Below are 26,977 nucleotides of genomic sequence, written 5' to 3' on the forward strand. Positions count from 1 at the left end.
GTTGTAAATGTGACTAGTAAATAGTTGAGGTCCCACAACTTTTATGGACCATTTGTCACAACTGGAGTAATTGCCTATTATTCACACTCTGACTCCTGCCAGTCACCTAGTATCTTTATCAGTTTATCAACTTGCCTTCAATTCAGAAGAACTTTAGCAAAAGCTTCAAGATTTCAACAAATTTATTCCCATGCACTGCTTCAGTCGCTTCTTCAAAAACTTCAACCAAATTCACCAGGTATGATTCTTTTTCATTCTTTTTCTGGTCTCTGACTACCCATTGCTCCCGAACATGCAATTTCTCCTAATTATGGAATTTATCGATGTTCATATACTTGGCACATTAATAGCAGCTTCACGTTTCCTTCTTTCAAACACAACATTGACCTTGATCATTTTATGATGGCTATTAGATAAATGCTCACACACCAAGCCTGCTGACTAAATCAGGCTTGAAATTAAAAAGTGCACCCTTCCAGTCAACTTCAGAGAAATGTTGCCAGTGTGGAGTATTAATATAGAATAAATAAAGAGAAAACCCTTCTCTTGCTGTTCACCACCATCATCCAATTTTCAAATGATTGAAGGGAACAAGATAGTCAAAAATATACTCAGTGGAAATGAAAATGTATGTGATCAGGATTATACTTCCTGCCTAGTCAAAGGAAATTTTATTTCCGCAAAGTTTTATTTAAACAGTTAATACGTTCACAGGTCTAGAAATTGTCAAGAGGTGAAATAAACTTCAGAATGAAAAAGATGCAGTCAAAATTATCTTAACCCAGTCATCGATTTGGCAATATTTAGAAAGGTTGAACCTATATATTCTTGAGGCAGAGAAATTTGTTTCTTGGGTCACTGGGCAAAGCTTTATTCACATACAAGAGTGTGTTGGATACTTGGTCAAAGAAAAATAGTACCAAAGTAATGTGTTCAAAACTATTTATTCAAAAGAATATAAACATCTGTTGGATATAAGACTTGCAATATTATGCATATCTACTTAAGCTCTGTTCATCTAAAAATAATTAAAATCTACTGAAACTGAACAGACAGAATCTTAAGAGTCCTCAATTTCCTGAGAACATTTTATAATGGTCAGCCTTTCATTTTCAATATTAAGTGGGCAATGATTCAAGTCCCCTTGATCTTACACTTCAAGAGTTCAGAAATCAGACAAATCTTAAATTATAATCCATTGCAGCAGAATTGCAAAATTGTTAATGCAATATAATGGGGATTTTAGGGTAACTAAACTGGCAGGCTTTTCAGACTACAGGATGTTATTCAAAATTAATGCTCCAACACACCTTTAATTTGATGTTATGCTTCATAATAAATTTTCAAGTGAATCAGGTAAGTTTAAAAGAATGGTAAATGGTATCATAAATTTCCAGGTGAACCGAGAAAGTTGAGATGAGCACGGGGGACCCTGGAGCCAGAGCACTAAGAGGAGTGTCGGCATCAGCTCCCAGTTAGCCAGACGCCAAACCAGTGGGATTTCTGAACAACAACAGGTTACCACAGTTGTCCTGTGCTTGGCTGCCTTTGTTTATTGCTACTTCTCTTTAATTTTTCTGCCTAACAGTGCGGCTCCATCAAAAGGAATGCATCTGGTTTCGTAGTTCTTAATAGATTTAAATCAGTCTAAGATGTTAGTGTTATAGTGTTCAAACTGAACTTTTATGTTCAAGGAACACACACAAAATGCTGGAGGAACTCAGCAGGCCAGGCAGCCTCCATGGAAAAAAGTATGGAGAAATCGATGTTCATGCCATCAGGTTGGAGGCTACGCAGATGGAATACAAGATATTTCCCCGCACTTCCTACCCAAGATACACAAACCCGCTTGTCCAAGTAGACCCATTGTTTCAACTTGTTCCTCACTAAACTCATGTCGGCATACCTTGACTCTGTTTTATCCCCCCAGTTCAGTCCCTTCCTACCAACATCCGTGACACCTCACACACTCTTACTCTTTTCAAGGATTTCAAGTTCCCTGGCACCTATCATCTTATTTGTACTATGTATGTACAGTTCCCTGTACACTTCTGTCCCCCACCAGGAAGGCCTCAAAGCTCTCCGTTTTTTTCTGGACACCAGAACTAACCAGTTCCCCTCCACCACTCTCTTCTCCGCCTAGCAGAACTTGGTCCTCACTCTCAAAAATTTCTCCGTTGGTTCTTCCCATCTGTTCAAACAAAAGGGGTAGTTACGGGCACTCACATGGGTCCCAACTATGCCCGCCTGTTTGTCGGCAATGTGGAACAGTCTATGTTCCAAGCCTATACTGGTGACCGTCCTGCACTTCTCCTACGCTACATTGATGACTGCATTAGTGCTGCTTCCTTTACCCATGTTGTACTCACCGGCTTCATCCACTTTGCCTCCAGCTTCCACCCCGCCCTCAAATTCACTTGGTCCATTTCTGACACCTCCCTTTCCTTTCTTGATCTCACTACCTATCTCTGGAGATGGCTTATCCACTGATGTCTGTCACAAATCGACAGGTTCTCACAGCTTCCTGGATTGTACCTTTCCCACCCTGCTACTTGTAAAAACGCCACTCTCTTCTCTCAATTCCTCCGTCTCTGCTGCAACTTCCCTCAGGATGAAGCTTTTCATTCTAGAATGAAGGAGATGTCTTCCTTTTCAAAGAGGCTTCCCTCCCTCCACCATCAACATTGCCCTCAGCCGCACCTCTTCCATTTCACGCACGTCTGCCCCTACCCCATCTTCCCCGCCGCCCTACCAGGGATAGGATTCCTCTTGCCCTCACCTACCACCCCACCAGCCTCCACATCCAGCACATAATTCTCTGAAACTTCCACCACCTCCAATGGGATCCCACCACCAAGCACATCATCTCCCTTCTGGCACTTATCCTTGCAAGCAGAACAAGTGCTACACCTGCCCTTGCACCTCCTCCCTCATTACCATCCAGGGCAAACAGTTCTTCCAGGTGAGGCAACATTTCACCTGTGAGACTGTTGGGGTCATTTACTGCACTTGGTGCTCCCGGTGTGGCTTCCTGTATATCAGTGAGACCCAATGTAGACTGGGAGACTGCTATACTACATCTGCCAGAACAAGCAGGATCTCCCAGTGGCCACCCATTTTAATTCCATTTTCCATTCCAATATGTCCATCCACGGCCTCCTCTGCTGTCATGATACAGCCACACTAAGAATGAAGAAGCAACACCTTATATTCCATTTGAGTAGCCTCCAACCTGACAACATGAATATCAATTTCTCAAACTTCTGGTAATGCCCCTCACCCCGCATGCCCCCCCACCCGCCCTTCACCATTTCCTTGTTTAACCATCACCTCTCTGGTGCTTCTCCTCCCTTTTTCTTCTTTCTTTCTGTCTCTTTCACCAATCAACTTCCCTGCTCTTTACTTCATCCCTCCCCCTCCAGGTTTCACCTGTCACCTGGTGTTTCTCTCTCTCCCCCCTCCCCCACCTTTGAAATCTACTCCTCAGCTTTTTTTCTCCAGTCTGCTGAAGGGTTTCAGCCTGAAATGTCAACTGTACTTGTTTCCATAGATGCTGCCTGGCCTGCTGAGATCCTCCACCATTTTGTGTGTGTTGCTCAGATTTCCAGCAGGTTTTCTCTTGCTGGTATTATGTTCAAGGCATCAACTTGAACATGAAGTACATCAAAAAGTAAATCTTCAATAAAAGGGCAAGAAAGATCCCTGGTTACTTTGCAGAGGTCACCTCAAATATGTGCACTTATAAGATCCAAAAGTTTTTATACACTTGCATTGCAACATGGGAAAAAACAAAAATCCCCAGGAACTATGTTTCTCCCCGTGTGGTTCAACAGTTGTGATCAATCTGTAGTAAAAGATAAAAGAAAATGTAAGATGAGTAGAAAAAGATGGAGTGGTGCTTTTGTGTATTGTTTCAAAGAGAAACTTTGGGGGGGGCGTCACGTGATGACGTGGGATTGAGACGTGTAAATCCAGCTCTCCCGTAAAAAATCAGCAAAGTACCATTTAAACAAAACAAAGTTAATAAATACTTTCCAAAAACTATTTATAAACTTTGCAAGACTACTTTACGATATGCCTCCTAAACTGCAACAAAAGAAGTCTGCTGTTGCGAAGCAGCCGCGAGATGGGAAGAAAAAAGGGCCTACTGCAACGATGGAGCCTCGGACTCAGGTTGGATCTCCTTTGGTAGAACAGGGAGCAATGGCGGTGGTAGCGGTTTCTCCGAAGATGCCGGAAATGCGCATGGGCAAATCGACACAACTCAAACTACAAGAACCGACAGCCACTGCCTTGAAAAGGACTCAGAGTCAGAATTGGATTCCGCAGAGAACACAGATGAAGAAGAGTAGGAAGAATTGGAAGCGATTGGAAGTAAAGGAGATGATGGAAACATAAGAGAGGCTATATTGCAATTACTGGCTGAACTAAGAAAAGTAAGAGAAGAGCTTAGAGATATGAAGATGTGCTATAATAAAGCTATGGAAAGACAGGACAAAATGGATAAGAAGCTTCAGAAGATGGAAAGAGCAATGGGGCATATGAATGATAGAGTGGAAAAAACAGAAAATGATCTGCTTGTCTGGAACTCGGAAAGAAATCGACTCTTGGAGAAAGTGGACATGTTGGAAAATTTCAGTAGACGTAATAATATTAAAATTGTTGGTCTTAAAGAAGATATGGAGGGAGAAAAACCAATAGAATTTTTTCAAAGATGGATCCCGGAAGTTTTGCAAATGGAAGAGGAGGTTCGACCAATTGAAATTGAGCGGGCACATAGAGCTCTAAGACCAAAACCAAAAGATGACCAATATCCACGATCGATTTTAATAAAATTCTTAAGATTTCAAGACAAGGAAAGGATTCTACAGGCAGCTGCTCAAGCTGCCAAGGATAGAAAAGGGCCATTGATGATTCAAGGGAACAAAGTTTTTTTCTACCCTGATATAAGTTATGAACTTTTGAAGAGAAGGAAGAAATTTAATCCAGTGGAAAAAAACCCTATGGGATCACGGTTATCAATTTATATTGCGTTATCCTGCAACCTTGAAGATTTTTTTTGCCTGGTGGAGAAAAAAGATTTTTTGATGACTACCGGGAAGCGGAGCAGTTTGTGCGAGATTCTCTGAATATTCACCAGATACAAGAACAAATCCAGGGGAGCAAGATAGATTGAAGATGAAGATTGGGTCAAAGAATGGACTTGTTGGATTTTTGAAGGTGGATGAATGTATAAATATATTATTAATTATACGAGGGGGGTAAGAAAGGTTAAAATTGGAGGAATATTAGTTGGGAATAATAACATTAATTTTGTCTATATATATAATTTTTTTTTGTTGCGGGGGAGCTGGAAGAAGCACTGACCAATTGCTACGCTAATCATGTGTGCAAGCGTGGCTTTAGCCACGACCCGTAAAATGGAGGGGGGTAGTGTTCTGTATCTTTTCATTCACAACATTAGTGGGGGGGGGGGTATTTTGTTTTTTCTATATATGGGGGGATTAAGGGGAGGGGGGAGGGTAGATTTTATCTTTTCATATATTCTTTTTGAAAACTCAATAAAAATTATATTAAAAAAAAAGAGAAACTTTGGCTGGGATAGATGCTGTTATGATCCTGGCAAGATAGCACTGATCTCACTAACTTTCAAAACAAAAGGTCTTAACCTCAAACACAGGAAATTTTGCAGATGCTGGAAATAATGAGCAACACATACAAAATGCTGGAGAAACTCAGCAAGTCAGGCAGCATCTATGAACATGAATAAACAGTCGAAGTTTCGGCTAAGACGCTTCATCAGGACTGAAAAGGAACGGGGCAAAAGCCAGAATAAAAAGATCAGGGGCAACATCCCCTCCAATTTGTCATGACCAGTGTGCGCAAAAATCTTCTACTGTGCAATTTTTTGCTCAGTGACGGCAATGACATGTGCACATTAAATTAAATTAAAAACAGTATAAATAATATAAAAACTGCAAGCAGATCATCGCCAACACCATGCTGACAACACTGTCCACATTAGAAACCAGAAAAGGAAACATGATTGTGTACAATCATGAAACATACTAACATGACAACCAGGTAGAGGGTGACGATCTTTTGTGCGCAGTTTAAATTCCTTTGTGCACTAGTAGCAAAAGATGTGAGCACGCGCTCACGCACACCTGAGAGGGAACATTGGTTGGGGAGAGGAAGTACAAGGTGGCAAGTGGTAGGTGAGAGGGAAGATATACAGGTGGAGGAGGGAGGGAATGAAGATGCCGGGAGCGTAGGGGTGGAAGAGGTAAAGCACTAAAAAAAATCTAATAAGAGGACAGTGAACATGGAAGAAAGGAGGAGTGAACCAGAGGGAGATGATGGGCAGGCGAGAAGAGGACGAGTACGGGGCAACCAAAATGGAGAATGTAAAAGAAGAGGAGGGGGAGGGTGGGGGAAGAAAATACACCGAGAGTTGGAGAAATTCATGCCCATGTCAGGCTGGAGTTTATATTCCTTCCCCTCCCCCCATCTTTTTATTCTGGCTTCTGCTTTCTTCCTTTCAAGTCCTGAAGGGTCTCTGCCCAAAATGTTGACTGTTTATTCAGCTCCATTGACTGTTTATTTACGTTCATAGATGCTGCCCGACTTGCTGAGTTCCTCCAGCATTCTGTGTGTGGTCTTACTGCAAGCCAAGTAGCAGATTATTAACAGGGATGCATTTGCTTTAGCTAGCACTCACTGACAATTTATCTTCATAAATTTAGTGTACAAGATAAAGTACGAGTGTGTGCTATTGAAAAGACAAGAGAGGCCACGAAACAAATCTGAGTAAAGGCTTTAAGGCTTTGCTGAATATAAAATACAAGGGAAGCTGAGTACCCAATGTATAATGTCACATTAAAATCAGTCTTAACCAGACTGCAGTGGAAAGGATAAGCTGCATAGATAACTGCTTAAAAGGCCAAAGAGCTTGCCAATGCTGTGAGTATGTAAGAATGAAGTATTGATACGTTTATCTTTCAAGGCCTGGTGAGGACCATCAACTATTATCAGCACAATGCTTGGAGGTCTGTAGTCATCAGAGCAAGTTGGACAGACTGGGTTTACTCAATCGTCACTAAAGTGTTGAAGGCTAAATAGTGACTTGTAGAGGCTTATAAAATTATGACAAATTATTGAAAGGTTAGAAAGCAAGAATCATTTTTTGGGGGGGGGATCTAGAACTAGAGAGCACAGGTTTAAGGAGAGTCAGGAGAAACTTTGAAAGACATTCGAGGGTTAAGTGTTAAATGAGGGTTAAGGATTATGTGTTCCCACACGGAACATAGTTAATATCTGGAATGAGCTGCCAAGAGACACAATTACATGTTTAAGTGGCATTTGGACAGGTACTTTCTGTGCTATATGATTCTAAGAATCTAAGTAGATTTGCTTTACAAATGAATTTTTCCTTCAAATGAATAAAGCAAGCAGCAATCATCCATGGTTCTATAAAAGAAATCTGAAGCTGAGCACTATCAGTAATCAGTGCTAGAAGGCTCAAGAAAAGGTAGCCGTAGATCCCAGGAGATCATGGGTTTGCGCCTCTGGTGGACTGGGTTAAGCAGCGCCTGCTGTGACTGTGGAGTCCAATGCGGGAGTGACAGTCTTTGCCACACTGTGTACAGCAGAACACTGAGGCAGCTGACGTCTTGCGCAGCTTGGACACGGAGCTTTCGGCAGGCTCACTTTTCCTCTGCTTGCTGCATCAAGAGACCATTTTTCACCTCCTGCTTCCAGGCACAGCTGTCTGAGGCGAGTGACTGTCACGCGTTGGTGCTAATACCAAGGGCCTTGAGGTCGCACTTGCAGGTGTCCTTGTAGTGCAACTGGGGTCTTCCTGTTGGCCACTTTCCAGTCTCCAGCTCCCCAAAGAGAAGGTGCTTCAGTATGCGCCCATCTGCCATGCGCATGACATTTCCTAGTCAGCGCATACGCCTCTGTTTGAAGAAGGTGAACATGGTGGCTACTCTCTCAAGCACTGTGTTGTTGGTAACCTTGTCTTCCCAGTTGATACCAAGTATGTGTCTGAGACAGCGCATATACAAAACATTGAGCCACTGCTCGTTTTGTTCGCAGGGTTGAAGTTTTGCTGGCGCAGAGCAAAGTGCTCAGCACACAGGCTGTGTACACCTGGACTTTGGTGTTCATGGAGATTCTGTTGTTGGCCCAGACTCTCTTAGTCAACTTTGAGAAGGTTGTGGCTGCTTTTCCGGTGTGCTTGTTGATCTCGCTTTCAAGTGACTGGTTATCCAAGATCATGGAGCCCAGGTGTATGAATTTGTGGATGACTTCCAGCTCATAGTCAACAATGTTAATGGATGGCTTATCACCAATGTCTTGTCCCCTCACCTGCACCTTCTTCAGGCTAAGAGTCAGCCGAACTCTCTGTAGGATTCCGCAAAGCGGGTCACGAGATCTTGTAGCTCCTGCTGTGAGTGAGTTGCGACATCGGCAAACAGGAAGTCTCTGAGGAGCCTTATCTGCACGTTGGACCTCGCTCTAAGTCTGGACAGACTGAAGAGGTTTCCGTCTGATTTTGAATGGAGATAAGTGGCCTCAGTGGCCTCCCCAAAGGCGGACTTGAGCAGGACTGCAAAGATGCCGAACAGCGTCGGAGCAAGGACACACCGTTTTATCCCGCTGAGGATGTTAAAGGACTCTGATGTGGAGCCATCAAACACGATGGTCCCCTTCATGTTGTCATGAAATTACCTGATGATACTGAGTAGGGTTGGGGAGCAGCCAATCATGGCAAGGATCTCAAAGAGGTCAAATGCCTTAGTAAGATCAATGAAGGCGATGCAGAGTGGTTTCTGCTGTTCTCTGCACTTTTTCTGCAGTTGTCTAAGAGAGAGGATCATGTCGATGGTGAACCGCTCAGATTTGAATCCACACTGAGACTTGGACAGACCCTTCCTGTAAGCAGCTGGAACCTCTTCAGGGCGACTCGAGCAAAAAGCTTCCCGACAACACTGAGAAGAGAGATGCTACAACAGTTGTTCCAGTTGCTCCTGTCACCCTTGTTCTTGTAGAGAGTAACGATGTTTGCATCCCTCATGTCTTGGGGTATGCTGCCTTCTCTCCTACACTGGCAGATGATTTGGTGCAGCTCTGGGAAGAGGGTGCCCTTGGCACATTTGAGAACCTCAGACGGATGCCATCTTTTCCTGGTGCTTTCCCAGAAGAAAGTGCTTCCAGTGCCTTGCTGAGTTCCTCTGGTGTGGGGTCTACATCAAGTTCGATCATGGTGGGCAGCGGTTCAATAGTGTTCAGAGCTTTTTCCGTAACAGCAATCTCTCCGGCATACAGCTCTGAGTGATGTTCTTCCCAGCATTCCATCTGTTTTGCTCTGACCTCTCCCGTTGATGACTTTAGTGAAACAGTCTTGCTCTGTAATGGACCAATGGCTTGCTTCATTCTGTCATACATTCCTCTGATGTTACCAGTGTCAGCAGCCTCCTGGATCTTGGAGCAGAGCTGGAGCCAGTAGTCATTAGCACACCACCTGGCAACCTGTTGAACTTTGTTCCGGGTAGACCAGAGCACTTGCAGATTATTCTCGCTAGGAGAGGACTTGTACGCTGCCAGTGCTTTTCTCTTCTCCTCAATCAAAGGCAACAACACTTCAGAGTGGGCCTCAAACCAGTCAGCAGACTGTCTTTTTTCCGAAGGTGGATATCGCAGTATTGTAGATGGTGTCCTGCAGGCTTTCCCATCTCTTGCTGACATCGGTGTTGGGAGAGCCAAGCAGAGTTTCCTCCAGGGCTTGCACAGACTCGGCTATCTTCACAGGGTCACAAGTATTGAAGGTGTCAATGCATCACCTCCCCTCCCTTCTGGAATGATGAAGTCTTCCGGGCTAAAGTTTTACCTTGCTGCACACAAGGGAGTGGTCAGTGTCAAAATCTCTACACTCTAATAACTGCACATCACCTTGACAGTCTGACGACTACTGTGTCTTGAAAGGATGAGATCAAGTTGGTGCCAATGTTTGGACCTCGGATGTCTCCGTGACACTTTGTGCTGAGGCTTGGTGTTGAAGAAGGTGTTAGTGATGCAGAGATCATGTTGGCAGCAGAGTTCAAGGAGGCGCTGGCCATTTTCATTCATCTTTCCAGTTCAGAACTGTCCCAAACAGGAGGGCCAGCTGTGGCGGTCGCCGCCAACTCTTGTGTTAAAGTCGCCAAGAATGAATAGGGGCTCTTGAGAAGGGATTTCTTTGATGGCAGCGCTGAGTTCATCATAGAACTTATCCTTAAATTCTTGGGTATAGGTTAATGTAGGCACGTACGCACTGATAATGCTATCCAGACCCACAGACGTTTGAAACTGAATCCTGAGCAGCCTTTCAGTTCCTTCAGTTGGTGGTATGATGGCGCCAACTAGGCTGTTTCTTATGGCGAAGCCAACCCCACACTTCCTCGGCTCCTCTGGTGGCATTCCATGCCAGACTGAGGAGAACACTTCTGCTCGAAGGCTTCCCGAGGAAGAGAGCCTTGTTTCTTGAAGGGCGACGATGTCCATTTGCTCAGGTCGCTGTTGATGACTGCGGTCTTGCAAGCGTTGCTCGTACCTTGCAGGTCTTCTGTAAGGCCTGTTGTCATGGTCTGTAAATTCCAAGTACCCATCTTGAGGGCTGGATACTTTTGGCATTTCGTTTTTTTGCCAGATGTAAGGTTATCGGTCCACCTGTCGGGGGTTCCCTGAGCCCCACACACCCAGTGGAGCAAGTAGACTGTAGTGAGGCAGCATCTCTTTGACTGGGGACTACCCAGCTTGAGGCAGGTAGTAGCTGCCTACTGAAGTCCTAGGATCTCTCCCACTGTTAGAAGCAGCCCCTGGTGCCTCACTCTACGCCAGTCGAGTGCAGTGGTTCATCACTGGTAACTGCTGCTTCCCATGTCGTGTCAACGCTGAGTAGCAATGCTGGAGTGTCCTCTCCAGGGCGCAAGCCTGGGCGGGAAGATTTGAAGAACCGGCTGTTGCCCAAGCAGCAGGAGCCCCCTCTCCATGTCACTGACGTAGCCCAAGAGAAGGGCAAGCACCGATATAGCTTGGCACCAGTGTCGAAGCAGAGGTTGCAAGAGTGAAGTTGTAAACGACATAAAACTGCCTAGGGACCCCAGCTCCAGATCCCTTCCTCGGGGTTTATTCCCGAAACCTTTCTCATGAGTGGCTATGGCCGCAAGGCAGTGGAGGTTTAAAATCAGAGCTTCCCTTCTCCTAGGCAGGCTGCCGTCCAAGGCTGACTGACCCCACCTGGCTTTGAGGTGCCAGTGGTCCGCCTTTGCCCCTTCTCATCAGTAGAAACAGTTCCACTGGGCCTCGTAGCTAAGCAACACATGAAGGCTAAGAGTTGAACTTCACGTCCAACTCTTGGCCTAGAAGGCTCAGTACTGTATTAAGTACTACACTCTCAACCATCTGCTCTTAAACCAGAGGGGATAACTTCATAACTTCACTTGCCCCATCACTGAACTGCTCCCACAACCTATGGACTCACTTTCAAGGACTCTTCATCTCATGTTCTGAACATTTATTGCTTATTTACTTATTTTTTTTTCTTTTGTGCTTGGAGTTTGTTGCCTTTTGCACACTGGCCATCCGCCCTTTTCAGTGTAATCTTTCATTGATTCTATTATGGTGTCTGGATTTATTGAGTATGCCCACAAGAAAATGAATCTCAAGGTTGGATATAGTGACATATATGCACTTTGAATTTTGAAATATATAGAGAGGCATTATTGATAGGGTTTCTGTACCAGGAACCCAGTATAAATCCAACAATAAATCACCTTACAGCTCAGAATGGAGATGCTGCTCGTGATGACTGTGTTGGGTAGACTTGGGTAAGAGTATAACTGCTCAACACTGATATTTAAGGCCAGGGCTGAACCCTGACTAGCCAGTCGTTGCTAAGGACTGGCAGCAAACTCTACGATGATCACTGATCTTTTAGCCCGTTACCATGGTGAAATACCAATCTCCCAGCTTGGAAAGAACAATTGATCCAGTGGCTTTCATTTCATCCAGCAGGTGGTGATGGCGGAAATCATAGGATCTCAGCAGAATGTCAACACAGAGTAGATGGTGCTGGTCCCCAGCAATGCTTACATCTAGGCACCAAGTTATCACACCACTTGTCCCAGATATCTAACACCAGCCCTCACAGGTAACCTCATCGCACAAAACTGTGGGTGACTCATATGTTGCAGGAGGGCCAGCAAAACATACAGGGTTTATACCTGGTTCCCAGTATGACACTGAGCAGTTCCTAGTAGATGCCTGGTTTGGTGCAGGGCTACCAGTGAGTATCTAAACTGGAGGACCAAGTGTGCTCTAATTAGGCAGCTAGATACAGGGTACCAGTTCAAGGAGTTTACTAAAAATAAATGACTGTTTCAGGAAAAAGACCCAATAACTAAACCAATAGTAAAACAACCATTAAGTTTCATAAATTGCTAATGGTTTTAATTAAAATTTTAAAACTTCTATTAAGTTTTGGCCGTTTATGTAATGAATATCCTATATTATTTTAGAGGTCTCATTTATCAATAAAATGCTATTTTGACATAAAATTAGACAATCTTTCTACCTTTAAATGCATCTGTCGCTCCAGGGGCACAGTTTTTATCTGGGTGGAATTTCAATGCCAGTTTCCTATAGGATTTCTTCAAATCTTCATCATCAGCATTTTTATCAACTCCCAAAATTTCATAGTAATTCTTACATCGTTTTATCCTGCAAAACATTGATGTTAAAATTCACAAACTGATAATCTGTGATCTGGAAGTTCCATTTAGGGTTTTGGCGTAAAAGAGAAGGTCAGAACTACAAGTAATACCAAGTTAAATCGCAAATACTTGGTGTTTGCCTAGCTTCAAGATCCACAGCCATATCAAGGACCAGGATCAAAATGAAGCATTTCAGTTATAGCAGCTCACCAAAGGCAAATCAAGTTACTCAACTTGCATGATTGACTTAAAAGATGAATCAGCATTCAGTTTATTATTTCTTACAAATATGACAGTCGGAGATTCTTCTGTGGCAAATAAGTTTTATCTACATTTACTAGGAAGATACACGCGTGTCAAAAGAATTTCGCAGATCGGTTTATCTTGAACCTTTATGTGAGAGTATGTATTATCATTTGTTTTCCCTCATCTCGGCACTACAAACGAAATGTATTTGCATTCTCAACTAATCTGCCAAGAAACTAATTTTGTCTTTTTTTCTTCTCCCCCCGCCCCTCGCCACCCCCCAATTGCCAGGCTGCATCTTTCACACTAGCACACATGAACTGGAGCACTCAAGACAGTAGTAGGGTCAAGCATGCTTGTTACCCTTCTCTGAAAGTAGTTACTGGCACGTCCAACACAATTTGGAATACACAACCATGAAATATTACCTTTTCCTGATCACAGAATGAAACAAGTCTAGCAATCCCAAGCAAATATTGATATAATCACGTAAGATCCTAGCCACAAAGATTTTTTCTGACTTTACAGACACTGTGAACTCATCAGGATACTTTTTCTCAAAAGCAATTCAGTTAAACAATTTTTAAAAGAAAAAGCATCATTTTTGCACATTTTCAATTGAAATCTTTTCACTTAAAATTAAGCAAAAATATACATAAGCTTTTGCCTAGCAGCTTGCCAATACTCACACTATTTTGTTAATTTTCCCAGTACTAAATTAAAATTGCACAGCCATACTTTGTGCTTTGACAGTACTGCTAGGATATTCTCACCTCTGTACTCCTTCAAGCTGCTCTTGCGTGTAACTCTTCGCAGCATCACTAATATCATCGGGAGCATTTCCATTTACACAGTTTTTTAATTTGCTGGACTTAGTAATAGAATCATCAGCATCCTTGGCACTTGTCCAACCAGCAGTACATTGATTCCTAATTATTGAATTAATTAGTGCTAAAATCCAAAACAGAAACATGAGAAATAAACTTAAATAGCATTTACTCATATAACAAAAGCAAGAAAACAATCAGAGCATTTAGATTAATATTGGTTAACTTGAGCACATTTTTCCCTAATGCTCATTAAATTTTCACTGATTTTAACAAAAACTTTGTAATAATACAAAATATTAAAATATTTGGTCAGAAATGACTGCACTTCAAAAACGTTAGTGAATAAATCTCAGTTCTATGTTACCATTTACTGCTAAGACCCAAGACCATGGAATTTGCTCATCCAGTGTAATATTTCTTCCTAATTTATAATCATGGACCTGGAAACAGACAGCATGGAAACATGCCTTTCTCAGAACCTCCTATCTGGCCATAAAGTGTTATACCACAATCCAAAGTTAAGCAAATGTGAGGAAATGAGATTTTTCTTAAAATTGCCTTGCCAAATGAGCATAATACTTAAATCCTGTGAATAACATTGCTATATAACTAAAACAACAGGAATTCTGCAGATGCTGAAAATTCAAGCAACACACATCAAAGTTGCTGGTGAACGCGGCAGGCCAGGCAGCACCTCTAGGAAGAGGTACAGTCGATGTTTCAGGCCAAGACCCCAGTCTCTAGCGAGATGCTGCCTGGCCTGCTGCGTTCACCAGCAACTTTGATGTGTGTTGCTATATAACTAAAGATGGCTACCAAGCCACACCCCTTTCTACACTTTAGTAGATCAGACTGCCAGGCTGTGCTCCTATGCCCCATAAAAACGAATGAAAGCTGAAATGTGAGGATCCAGTATGAAAAGTCATACATTGCCAGTCTGAGAAAATAGCTGAGCTTCTACACAGCTGCTTTGAGTTGGTAAACTCAATGATGCAGCTGATGAGTATGTCACCACCCTCACAGACTTTATCTGCAAGACTGCATACCAAAAAGAATAATCCAGCTGTTCCCAAACTGGAAACCATGGATAAGCTGGGAGATCTATTCGCTACTAAAGTCTGGCATTCAAAAGGCCCAGATTGGAGGCGAGAGCTGATTTCCCTCACTCTCTGCAATGTTCACATCTCACTCAAAGGCACTGGAGTCTTTCACTGTTCCATTGTTTGGTCAATTTAAATGCCGGCCCAGATAGACTGAAAAGATCCGAGGTGAGAGCCGATCTTGCTCATTCTCCACGATGGTCACTCCTCTCTCCATGGCGCTGAGATGAAGAAGACTGCCTTGGCTGCTGTGCTCTGTGCCCACTAATATGATGAACTGATAACCAATACTTTGGACCTACTCCAGGGTTCAAATCTGAGGACTCAGTTTTAGAACACAGAAAACCTACAGCACAATACAGGCCCTTCGACCCACAAAGTTGTGCCGAAAGGGAATGGGTGGTGACTAAACAGCATAGCAGTAGGCAGGTAGTGCAGGAGTCCCCTGGGGTCATCTCCCTCCTAAACAGATATACTGTTTTGGATACTGTTGGGGGAGATGTCTCATCAGGGGAAGGCAGCAGCAGCTGAGCTCATGGCACCGTGGATGGCTCTGCGGCACAGGAGGGAAGGAAAAGGAGTGGGAGAGCTGTAGTATAGGGGATTCGATTGTAAGGGGAATAGATAGGTGTTTCTGCGACCGCAAACGAGACTCCAGGAGGGTATGTTGCCTCCCTGGTGCAAGGGTCAAGGATGTCTCTGAGCGGCTGCAGGACATTCTGGAGTGGGAGGGTGAACAGTCAGTGGTCGTTGTGCACATAGGTACCAACGATATAGGTTAAAAAAAAACGGGATGAGGCCTGACAAGGTGAATTTAAGGAGTTAGATGAACTAAACAGTAGGACTACAATGGTAATAATCTCTGGATTACTACCAGTGCCACGTGCTAGTCAGAGTAGAAATAGGAGGATATTTCAGATGAATACGTGGCTTAAAAAATGGTGCAAGGGGGAGGGATTCAAATTTCTGGGGCATTGGAACCAGTTCTGGAGGAGGTGGAACCGTGACAAACAGGACGGTCCGCACCTGGGCTGGACTGGAACCAATGTCCGAGGGGGAGCGTTTGCTACTGTTGTTCAGGAGGATTTAAACTAATGTGGCAGGGGGATGGGAACCAGTGCAGAGAGACAGAGGGGTGTAAAATGAGGGTAGAAGCAAAAAGTAGTAAGGTGAAAAGTAAAGTGGCAGGCCGGCAAATCCAGGGCAAAAATCAAAAAGGGCCACTTTTCAACATAATTGTATAAGGGCTAAGAGAGTTGTAAAAGCGCGCCTGAAGACTTTGTGTGTCAATGCAAGGAGCATTTGTAACAAGGTGGATGAATTGAATGTGCAGATAGTTATTAATGAATATGATATAGTTGGGATCACAGAGACATGGCTCCAGGGTGACCAAGGATGGGAGCTCAACATTCAGGGATATTCAATATTCAGGAGGGATAAACATGAAAGAAAAGGAGGTGTGGTGGCATTGCTGGTTAGAGAGGAGATTGACGCAATAGAAAGGAAGGACATTAGCCGGGAGGATGTGGAATCGATATGAGTAGAGCTGCATAACACTAAGGGGCAGAAAACGCTAGTGGGAGTTGTGTACAGGCCACCTAACAATAGTAGTGAGGTTGGGGATGGCATTAAACAGGAAATTAGAAATACATGCAATAAAAGAACAGCAGTTATAATGGGTGACTTCAATCTACATATAGATTGGGTGAACGAAATTGGTAAGGGTGCTGAGGAAGAGGATTTCTTGGAATGTATGCGGGATAGTTTTCTGAACCAATATGTTGAGGAACCAACTAGAGAGCAGGCCATTCTAGACTGGGTATTGAGCAATGAGGAAGGGTTAGTTAGCCATCTTGTCATGCGAGGTCCCTTGGGTAACAGTGACCATAATATGGTGGAATTCTTCATTAAGGTGGAGAGTGATATAGCTAATTCAGCAGCAAAGGTTCTGAACTTAAAGAAGGGCAACTTTGAAGGTATGAGACGTGAATTAGCTAAGATAGACTGGCAAATGATACTTGAAGGTGGATATGCAGCGGCAAGCATTTAAAGATCGCCTGGATGAACTACAACAATTGTTCATCCCAGTTTGGCAAAAGAATAAATCAGGGAAGGTAGTGCACCCGTGGCTGACAAGGGAAATTAGGGATAGTATCAATTCCAAAGAAGAAACATACAAATTAGCCAGAAAAAGTGGCACACCTGGGGACTGGGAGAAACTCAGAGTCCAGCAGAGGAGGACAAAGGGCTTAATTAGGAAAGGGAAAAAAGATTGTGAGAGAAAGCTGGCAGGGAACATAAAAACCGACAGTAAAAGCTTTTATAGATATGTGAAAAGAAAAAGATGGGTTAAGACAAACGTAGGTCCCTTACAGACAGAAACAGGTGAATTGATCATGGGGAACAAGGACATGGCAGACCAATTGAATAACTACTTTGGTTCTGTCTTCACTAAGGAGGACATAAATAATCTTCCGGAAATAGTAGGGGACCGAGGGTCTAGTGAGATGGAGGAACAGAGGGAAATACAAGTTAGTAGGGAAGTGGTGTTAGGTAAATTGAAGGGATTAAAGGCAGATAAATCCCCAGGGCCAGATAGTCTGCATCCCAGAGTGCTTAAGGAAGCAGCCCAAGAAATAGTGGATGCATTAGTGATAATTTTTCAAAACTCTTTAGATTCTGGATTAGTTCTTGCGGATTGGAGGGTGGCTAATGTAACCCCGCTTTTTAAAAAAGGAGGGAGAGAGAAACCGGGGAATTATAGACCCATAAGCCTGATGTCGGTGGTGGAGAAAATGCTAGAATCAGTTATCAAAGACGTGATAACAGCACATTTGGAAAGCGGTGAAATCATCGGACAAAGTCAACATGGATTTGTGAAAGGAAAATCATGTCTGACGAACCTCATAGAATTTTTTGAGGATGTAACTAGTAGAGTGGATAGGGGAGAACCAGTGGATGTGGTATATTTGGATTTTCAAAAGCCTTTTGACAAGGTCCCACACAGGAGATTAGTGTGCAAACTTAAAGCACACGGTATTGGGGGTATGGTATTGATGTGGATAGAGAATTGGCTGGCAGACAGGAAGCAAAGAGTGGGAATAAACGGGGCCTTTTCAGAATGGCAGGCAGTGACTAGTGGGGTACTGAAAGGCTCAGTGCTGGGACCCCAGTTGCTTACAATATATAGAAATGACTTAGGCGAGGGAATTAAATGCAGCATCTCCAAGTTTGCGGACGACACGAAGCTGGGCGGCAGTGTTAGCTGTGAGGAGGATGCTAAGAGGATGCAGGGTGACTTGGATAGGTTAGGTGAGTGGGCAAATTCATGGCAGATGCAATTTAATGTGGATAAATGTGAGGTTATCCACTTTGGTGGCAAGAACAGGAAAACAGATTATTATCTGAATGGTGGCCGCTGAGGAAAAGGGGAGGTGCAACGAGACCTGGGTGTCATTGTACACCAGTCATTGAAAGTGGGCATGCAGGTACAGCAGGCGGTGAAAAAGCGAATGCTATGCTGGCATTCATAGCGAGAGGATTCGAGTACAGGAGCAGGGAGGTGCTACTGAAGTTGTGCAAGGCCTTGGTGAGACCATACCTGGAGTATTGTCCCCTAATCTGAGGAAAGACATTCTTGCCATAGAAGGTTCACCAGATTGATTCCTGGGATGGCAGGACTTTCATATAATGAAAGACTGGATCGACTAGGCTTATACCCTCTGGAATTTAGAAGATTGAGGGGAGATCTTATTGAAACATATAAAATTCTAAAGGGATTGGACAGGCTAGATGTAGGAAGATTGTTCCCGATGTCGGGCAAGTCCAGAATGAGGGGTCACAGTTTGAGGATAAAGGGGAAGCTTTTTAGGACCGAGATGAAGAAAAACTTCTTCACACAGAGACTGGTGAATCTGTGGAATTCTCCGCCACAGGAAACAGTTGAGGCCAGTCCATTGGCTATATTTAAGAGGGAGTTAGATATGGCCCTTGTGGCTAAAGGGATCAGGGGGTATGGTGAGAAGGCAGATACAGGGTTCTGAGTTGGACAATCAGCCATGATCATACTGAATGGCGGTACAGGCTCGAAGGGCCAAATGGCCTACTCCTGCACCTATGTTCTATGTTTCTACCTTAGAAATTACTAGGGTTACCCATAGCCCCCTATTTTTCTAAGCTCCATGTACCTATCCAGAAGTCTTTTAAAAGACCCAATCGTATCCGCCTCCACCACCGTTGCCGGCAGCCCATTCCATGTATTCACCACTCTTTGTGTAAAAAACGTACCCCTGACATCTCCTCTGTACCTACTCCCAAGTACCTTAAACCTGTGCCCTCTTGTGGCAGCCATTTCAGCCCTGGCAAAAAGCCTCTGACTATCCACACGATCAATGCCTCTCATCATCTTATACACCTCTATCAGGTCACCTCTCATCCTCCGTCACTCCAAGGAGAAAAGGTCGAGTTCACTCAACCTGTCTTCATAAGGCATGCTCCCCAATCCAGACAACATCTTTGTAAATCTCCTCTGTACCCTTTCTATGGTTTCCACAGCACAGTACTCCAAGTGGAGTCTGACCAGGGTCCTATTTCACTGTAACATTACCTCTCGGCTCCTAAATTCAATTCCACGATTGAAGGCGAATACACCGTATGCCTCCTTAACCACAGAGTCAAACTGCGCAGCTGCTTTGAGGGTCCTATGGACTCGGACCCCAAGATCCCTCTGATCCTCCACACTGCCAAGAATCTTACCATTAATACAAACGTGTTTGTACTATATTCTGCCATCATATTTCAGCTACCAAGATGAACCACTTCACACTTATCTGGGTTGAACTCCATCTGCCACTCCTCAGCCCAGTTTTGCATCCTTCCAATGTCCCGCTGTAACCTCCGACAGCCCTCCACACTATCCACAACACCCCCAACCTTTGTGTCATCAGAAAACTTACAAGCCCATCCCTCCACTTCCTCATCCAGGTCATTTATAAAAATCACAAAGAGTAAAGGTTGCAGAACAGATTCCTGACGCGCGCCATTGGTCACCGACCTCCATGCAGAATATGACCCGTCTACAACCACTCTTCGCCTTCTGTGGGCAAGCTAGTTCTGGATCCACAAAGCAATGTCCCCTTGGATCCCGTGCCTCCTTACTTTCTCAATAAGCTTAGCATGCGGTACCTTATCAAATCCCTTGCTGAAATCCATATACACTACATCTACTGCTCTTCCTTCATCGATGTGTTTAGTCAGGGCCTCAAACAATTCAAACAGGCTCGTAAAGCATGACCTGCTGTTGACAAAGCCATGCTGACTACTCCTGATCATATTATACCTCTCCAAATGTTCATAAATCCTGCCTCTCAGGATCTTCTCCATCAACTTACCAACCACTGAAGTAAGACTCACTGATCTATAATTTCCTGGGCTATCTCTACTCCCTTACTCCCTTTCTTGAATAAGGGAACAACATCTGCAACCCTCCAATCCTCTGGAACCTTTCTTATCCCCATTGATGATGCAAGGATCATCGCCAGAGGCTCAGCAATCTCCTCCCTCGCCTGCCACAGTAGCCTGGGGTACATCTCATCCAGTCCCGGCAACTTATCCAACTTGATGCTTTCCAAAGGCTCCAGCACATCCCCTTTCTTAATATCTACATGCTCAAGCTTTTCAGTCTGCTGCAAGTCATCACTGCAATCACCAAGATCCTTTTCCTTTTGGTTCAGAATGTAGTTATTCGCTTCAATTGTTTGCATGATGTGGCATGATTTGGGGTTTTTTTCTCTTATGTATCAAGTGTCAGTTTTTTTAAATTTTAATTTACTTTTCTTCAATTGGGTTCTTTTTGGGTTTCTTAGAAACATAGAAACATAGAAAATAGGTGCAGGAGTAGGCCATTCGGCCTTTCCAGCCTGCACCGCCATTCAGTAAAATCATGGCTGATCATCCAACTCAGAACCCTGTACCAGCCTTCCCTCCATACCCCCTGATCCCTTTAGCCACAAGGGCCATATCTAACTCCCTTTTAAATATAGCCAAAGAATTGGTCTCAACTGTTTCCTGTGGCAGAGAATTCCACAGATTCACCACTCTCTGTGTGAAGAAGTTTTTCCTAATCTCGGTCCTAAAAGGCTTCCCCTCTATCCTCAAACTGTGACCCCTCGTTCTGGACTTCCCCAACATCGGGAACAATCTTCCTGCATCTAGCCTGTCCAATCCCTTTAGGATTTTATACGTTTCAATCAGATCCCCCCTCAATCTTCTAAATTCCAACGAGTATAAGCCCAGTTCATCCAGCCTTTCATCATATGAAAGCTCTGCCATCCCAGGAATCAATCTGGTCAACCTTCTTTGTACTCCCTCTATGGCAAGGATGTCTTTCCTCAGATTAGGGGACCAAAACTGCACACAATACTCCAGGTGTGGTCTCACCAAGGCCTTGTACAACTGCAGTAGTACCTCCCTGCTCCTGTACTCGAATCCTCTTGCTATAAATGCCAGCATACCATTCGCCTTTTTCACCGCCTGCTGTACCTGCATGCCCACTTTCAATGACTGGTGTATAATGACATCCAGGTCTCGTTGCACCTCCCCTTTTCCTCAGCAGCCACCATGCAGATAATAATCTGTTTTCCTGTTTTTGCCACCAAAGTGGATAACATCACATTTATCCACATTAAATATCATCTGCCATGAATTTGCCCACTCACCTAACCTATCCAAGTCACCCTGCATCCTCTTAGCATCCTCCTCACAGCTAACACTGCCACCCAGCTTCGTGTCATCCGCAAACTTGGAGATGCTGCATTTAATTCCCTCATCCAAGTCATTAATATATATTGTAAACAACTGGGGTCCCAGCACTGAGCCTTGCGGTACCCCACTGAGCTTTGTGGATACCTGTGAGCAAACAAATCTCAAGGTTGTATACATTTTTTGATAACGAATATACTTGAATCTTGAAGTTAGGTGACCCTGATCTTTACAAGAAATCAAGAAGTGACTTCTATAAATTTATCAGAGGTTCTAAAAGTCAGTACCAGTCCAAAAGCAAGTCCCTGACCAGATGTCACTAGTTGCTGGGCTTACATGCTATAATGGGGTACAAAATAAAGTTGGACAGCATCACCAACAACAGAAAGGGATTAGTTTGTCAGTTGGTATATTGGTACTGCTGGGGCAGTGTGGTAGTGTAGGGGTTAGCATAATGGCATTATAGTGCCAATGACCCAGGTTCAATTTCACCACAGCCCGTAGGGAGCTTGTACATTCTGCCCTTGACCCTGTGGGTTTCCTCTGGGTGCTCCAGCTTCCTCCCACTTAGCAAAAATGTATGGGTTTGGTCGATTAATTAGTCACATGGGTGTAAGTTGGCAGCACAACTTGTTGAACCAGCAGAGCCTGTTACTGTAGCGTATCTCTAAATAAATAACCGTCACCGCCCATCCCAATATCCTCCGGCGAATCTGAACTCACAGTCACCATCGTGGACATGAGATCGGTCTTGCAGAGGGTGAACAAGCAGAAAGCATTTGGCTCAGACTGTGTCCCTGGCCACGTCCTTACATCCTGTGCAGATCAGCTGGCTGGGGTAGTTACAGACATTTTTAACCTTTCACAGCTGCCTTCTGAGGTTATCACCTGCTTGAAGAAGACCACTATCATCTCACAACCTGAAATGCTTTAAGGAGTTGGTCATGGTGCACATTAACTCTGATCTTCCACATCTATGGTAAAACACCATCTCCCTGGCCCTACACTCACCATGACAATAAAGAAACCTACTTTGGACTGTTGTTTATTGACAGCTCTGCACCAAACTCCAGAACCGGGAAGTCTACATCTCCCTTTGCATCTGGATTTTTAACATCCTGATCAACAAACTACAACCAGCAAGGATAAACAGTAACACCTCCAACATGACTATTCTAAACAATGGTGCTCCATGACTACATCCTTAGTCCCCTACCCCATTCCCTGTACACACAACTGCTTGGCCAGATTTTGCTCTAATTCCAAGTTTGCAAATTATACCACTGTAGTGAGCCGTATCTCAAATAGGGATGAGTCGGAGTACAGGAAGGCGACAGAGAGCTTAGCAACATAGTGTCACAATAAAAACCTTTCCCTCAATGTCAGCAAAACAAAAGAGCTGGTCATTGACCTCAGGAAGGGGGGTGATGCATATGCTCCTGTCTATAACAATGGTGCTGAGATTGAGAGGTTCAAGTTCCCAGGTGTGAACATCACCAAGATTGTCCTGGTCCATCCATTAGATGCCAGGGCTAAGAAAGCTCACCAATGCTTCTATAGACAATAGACAATAGGTGCAGGAGTGGGCCATTCGGCCCTTCAAGCCAGCACCACCATTCACTGTGATCATGGCTGATCATCCAGTATCAGTATCCAGTTCCTGCTTTATCCCCATAACCTTTGATTCCGCTATCTTTAAGAGCTCTATCCATCTCTTTCTTGAAAGCATCCAGAGGACTTGGCCTCCACAGCCTTCTGGGGCAGAGCATTCCATATATCCACCACTCTCTGGGTGAAAAAGTGTATCCTCAACTCCTTTCTAAATGGCCTACCCCTTATTCTTAAACTGTGGCCTCTGGTTCTGGACTCACCCATCAGCGGGAACATGCTTCCTGCCTCCAGCGTGTCCAATCCCTTAATAATCTTATATGTTTCAATAAGATCCCCTCTCAGCCTTCTAAATTGCACAGTATACAAGCCCAGTCGCTCTAATCTTTCAACATATGACAGTCCCACCATCCCGGGAATTAACCTTGTGAACCTACGCTGCACTCCCTCAATAGCAAGAATGTCCTTCCTCAAATTTGGAGACCAAAACTGCACACAGTACTCCAGGTGTGTTCTCACCAGGGCCCTGTACAGCTGCAGAAGGACCTCTTTGCTCTTATATTCAATTCCCCTTGTTATGAAGGCCAGCATGCCATCAGCTTTCTTCACTGCCTGCTGTACCTGCATGCTTGCTTTCAGTGACTGATGAACAAGAACACCTAGGTCTCATTGTGCTTCCCCTTTTCCTAATGTGATTTGGCATGTCCCCGCCAACCCGTAACAACTTTTATCATGCACTATAGACAGCATCCTATCTGGATGCTTAACAGCTTAGTATGGCAACTGCTCTGCAGGTTTCAACACGAAACTGTATAGAGCTGTGAACACGGTTCAGCACCTAATAGAAACCAGGCTCCCCTCCATGGACTCTGTCTATACTTCTCATTGCCTCTGTAAGCAGCCGTCATAATCAAAGACACCACCCACCCTGGCCTGGACATTCTCTCTTCTCCCTTCGAACAGAGAGAAAATACAAACCCCTGAAAGCATGTACCACCAGCCTCAAGTACAGCTTCTACCCCATTGTTGAAACTACTGAATGGTTCCCTAGTATAACATTAACACATGATGTCACAATCTCATTATCTTGTATCTTACTGTTTACCTACACTGCACTTTCCCTGTAACCATTACACTTTATTCGGCAATATGTTATTGTTTTACCTCATTCTATCTCAATGAATGGTGTGCAAGACAAGCTTTTCACTGTGTCTTGGTACATGTGATAATAACAAAGCAATTCCAATTTGTTTTCTTTGCTCACAATGCATCAATATGCATTTTGCTGAATGCAGCAAAATGTACCAAATGTAATTAAGTAAATTTTAATCAAGCCAGATTATGACATAGAAAACAAGTGACCAATATTTTCGGGACAACTATATTAAGAGTAAAAAGGAGAGAGTAGGTCACCTGAGAGATTAGCACCCTGTAATTTCTTGAGCCGCAGAAAATGGATGGGATTTTTTCAATGAATATTTCAGTGTTTACTGAAGAGAAAATCATGTTTGTTCAAAAGATAAGGGAAACAAGTGGAAATGTTTTGGAAGACACGCACACAAAATGCTGGAGAAAAGGATAGGCAGCATCTATGGAAAAGTGTACAGTTGACGTTTCGGGCTAGACCCTTCAGCAAGACTGGGGAAAAAAAGATGAGGAGTCGAGTTCGGTGGATTCAAAATTGTCTTGTGGTGGCTGAAGGTTGTTTCTAGGAATGAAGGCCAGTGATGAGCTGTGGGGTGCAGGGGTCAGTACTGGGGCCCTGATTCACTAGTTGTATAAATGATTTGGATGTGAATGCACAAGGCTTGATCAGCAATTTGTGCATTACATGAAATTAAGAGGTGTTGTTGATAGTGAAGAAGTTTATCATAGATTACAGGGGGATCTCGATCGGTTAGGGAAGTGGACTGAGGAGTGGCAAATGAATTTCAATACAGATTAGTGTGAGGTGATATATTTTGGAAATTTAAACCAGACACACTATGAATGGTAGGGAATGTAATGGAGCAAAAGGACTTAGAAGCACAGTGCATAGTTGATTGAAAGCAGCATTACATGTAGACAGGGTGGTGAAAAAGGCATTTAACATACTGGCAGTCATAAATCAGGGCACTGAGTATTGGCACTTTATGTTGCAGTCACATATGTCATTGGTGAGTCCTTACGTGGTGCAGTTTTAATCAACCTGTTATAGAAACTGTGGTTGAATAGGAAAGAGTGGAGAATAGATCTGATGATGTTACAAGGACCAGAGAGCCTGAGTTATGAGGAGAGGTTGGCCAGGCCAGTACCTTATTCCTTGGAACATAAGAGAATGAGAAGTGGCCTTATAGAAATGCTTAAAATTATGAAAGGCACAGATAACGTGGACAGTAACAGGGTAGTGGAGCACAGTTTGAGTGTGAGAAAGATTTAAAAGGGACCCTAGTGGCATTTTTCCCCACACGGAGGGTGGTGAGTAAGGACAATAGTTACAATTCCAAAGCCCAGTTTATAGCTGTTTTTTTTTACACAAGGCTGCCTTGACACTTCACAAAATCAAATCATTTCATGTGATGACATTCGACTGCTGGAAATTTTCTTCAATTTGAAGAGTTTTCTTGTTTTTTGTTTTTGCAGAATAGTCTGCTCTGCTGAAAACTTCCAGCACTGAGTTTTCACGTTGCTATAAAGTTCTGCGTAGGAGAATGATTGATCACCGTGGGTGACTTCAGAAAAAAAATGTGACCAGTTCTTTTACACCTTCCTGGTATCCTCTCCCAACCCGTCGCACTCACAGGGGATTCCCTGCTGTCATTCATTTACCTCTTATTCATTTAACATACAAGGTGGCTCCGAACACTGAAGGATGCACCAAGTAAGAAACCTATCACTAAAGGAGTCAAACTTCAAACGTTCGCCCTGTCCCTCCAGGAGGCTGACCCACGTACCAAATTAAACGTGTTCTGTTTGTATTTGAGCGTTAACAAGACTGTCATTTGCCTTCCCTTTATCTTGAATGAATGTGCCACGTAGGGCTTGTACTGAGCCCGTCCTCGGGTTCCCTACCTTCACCACCCCCAGGGATCGGTGCTCCATCCCCCGCCACACTGGCGCTGCCAACGATCCTGTTACCTTTAGTTCGCTGAGTCGGGTATCTCTGCTGCGCCCAGTACAAGAACTGCAGAGCCTTCTCGGTGTCGCCGGACTTCAAACACTTGTGTGCCGCCTCGATACAACGCTCCGCTTCCTCCTTCCTTTTCTTCATCGCCCAGCTTCTTTCCATTTGCAGCCCCCTTCTCTCTCCATGAGTGACTGCAATCCGACCCGGAAAGAAACCGGCGGCCTGGGCAGATGACAGGTGTGGGATTTCGCCGGACGACTGAGCGCATGCGCACCGTCGCCCACCGCCATCATTGTTGGGGGCACTCGGTCGGGGGCGCTTCCATCTGAATGAATGTGGCAGAGACCAAGGTAGGGGCAGGAGCTTGGACAGAGATGCAAGGAGCTACGTGGAGAGCAGAAAGTTTGCTTAGATTTCAGTGACCGGGGGAATCAAAGATTTATTTATTTAGGCAGCAGGCTGAGAGTAGCAGACACCAGCAAAATCGACAAACTCATTCGTAAGGCCAGTGATGTTATGGGGGTGGAACTGGACTCTCTGACGGTAGTAAACAACAGGAATTCTGCAGAT

The 26,977-nt window shown here is 44.1% G+C and overlaps 1 protein-coding gene across 1 annotated transcript in view; it reads right to left on the bottom strand.

Moving 5' to 3' along the window:
• dnajc18 (DnaJ (Hsp40) homolog, subfamily C, member 18) overlaps positions 1-26,655 on the bottom strand; it is a 47,709-nt gene extending 21,054 nt beyond the window's left edge. The window contains exons 1-3 of the mRNA XM_072263797.1: positions 26,419-26,655; positions 13,778-13,955; positions 12,620-12,765 (exon numbers count right to left, since the gene is read on the bottom strand). Of these exons, the coding sequence (XP_072119898.1) occupies positions 12,620-12,765; positions 13,778-13,955; positions 26,419-26,569 (475 nt within the window). The 5' untranslated portion in view covers positions 26,570-26,655. The remainder of the gene's footprint in view (positions 1-12,619; positions 12,766-13,777; positions 13,956-26,418) is intronic.
• Positions 26,656-26,977: the final 322 nt, after the last annotated feature.

The sequence above is a fragment of the Mobula birostris genome, chromosome 7 (genome assembly GCF_030028105.1).
Source record: "Mobula birostris isolate sMobBir1 chromosome 7, sMobBir1.hap1, whole genome shotgun sequence".
In the NCBI taxonomy this organism is placed as follows: domain Eukaryota; kingdom Metazoa; phylum Chordata; class Chondrichthyes; order Myliobatiformes; family Myliobatidae; genus Mobula; species Mobula birostris.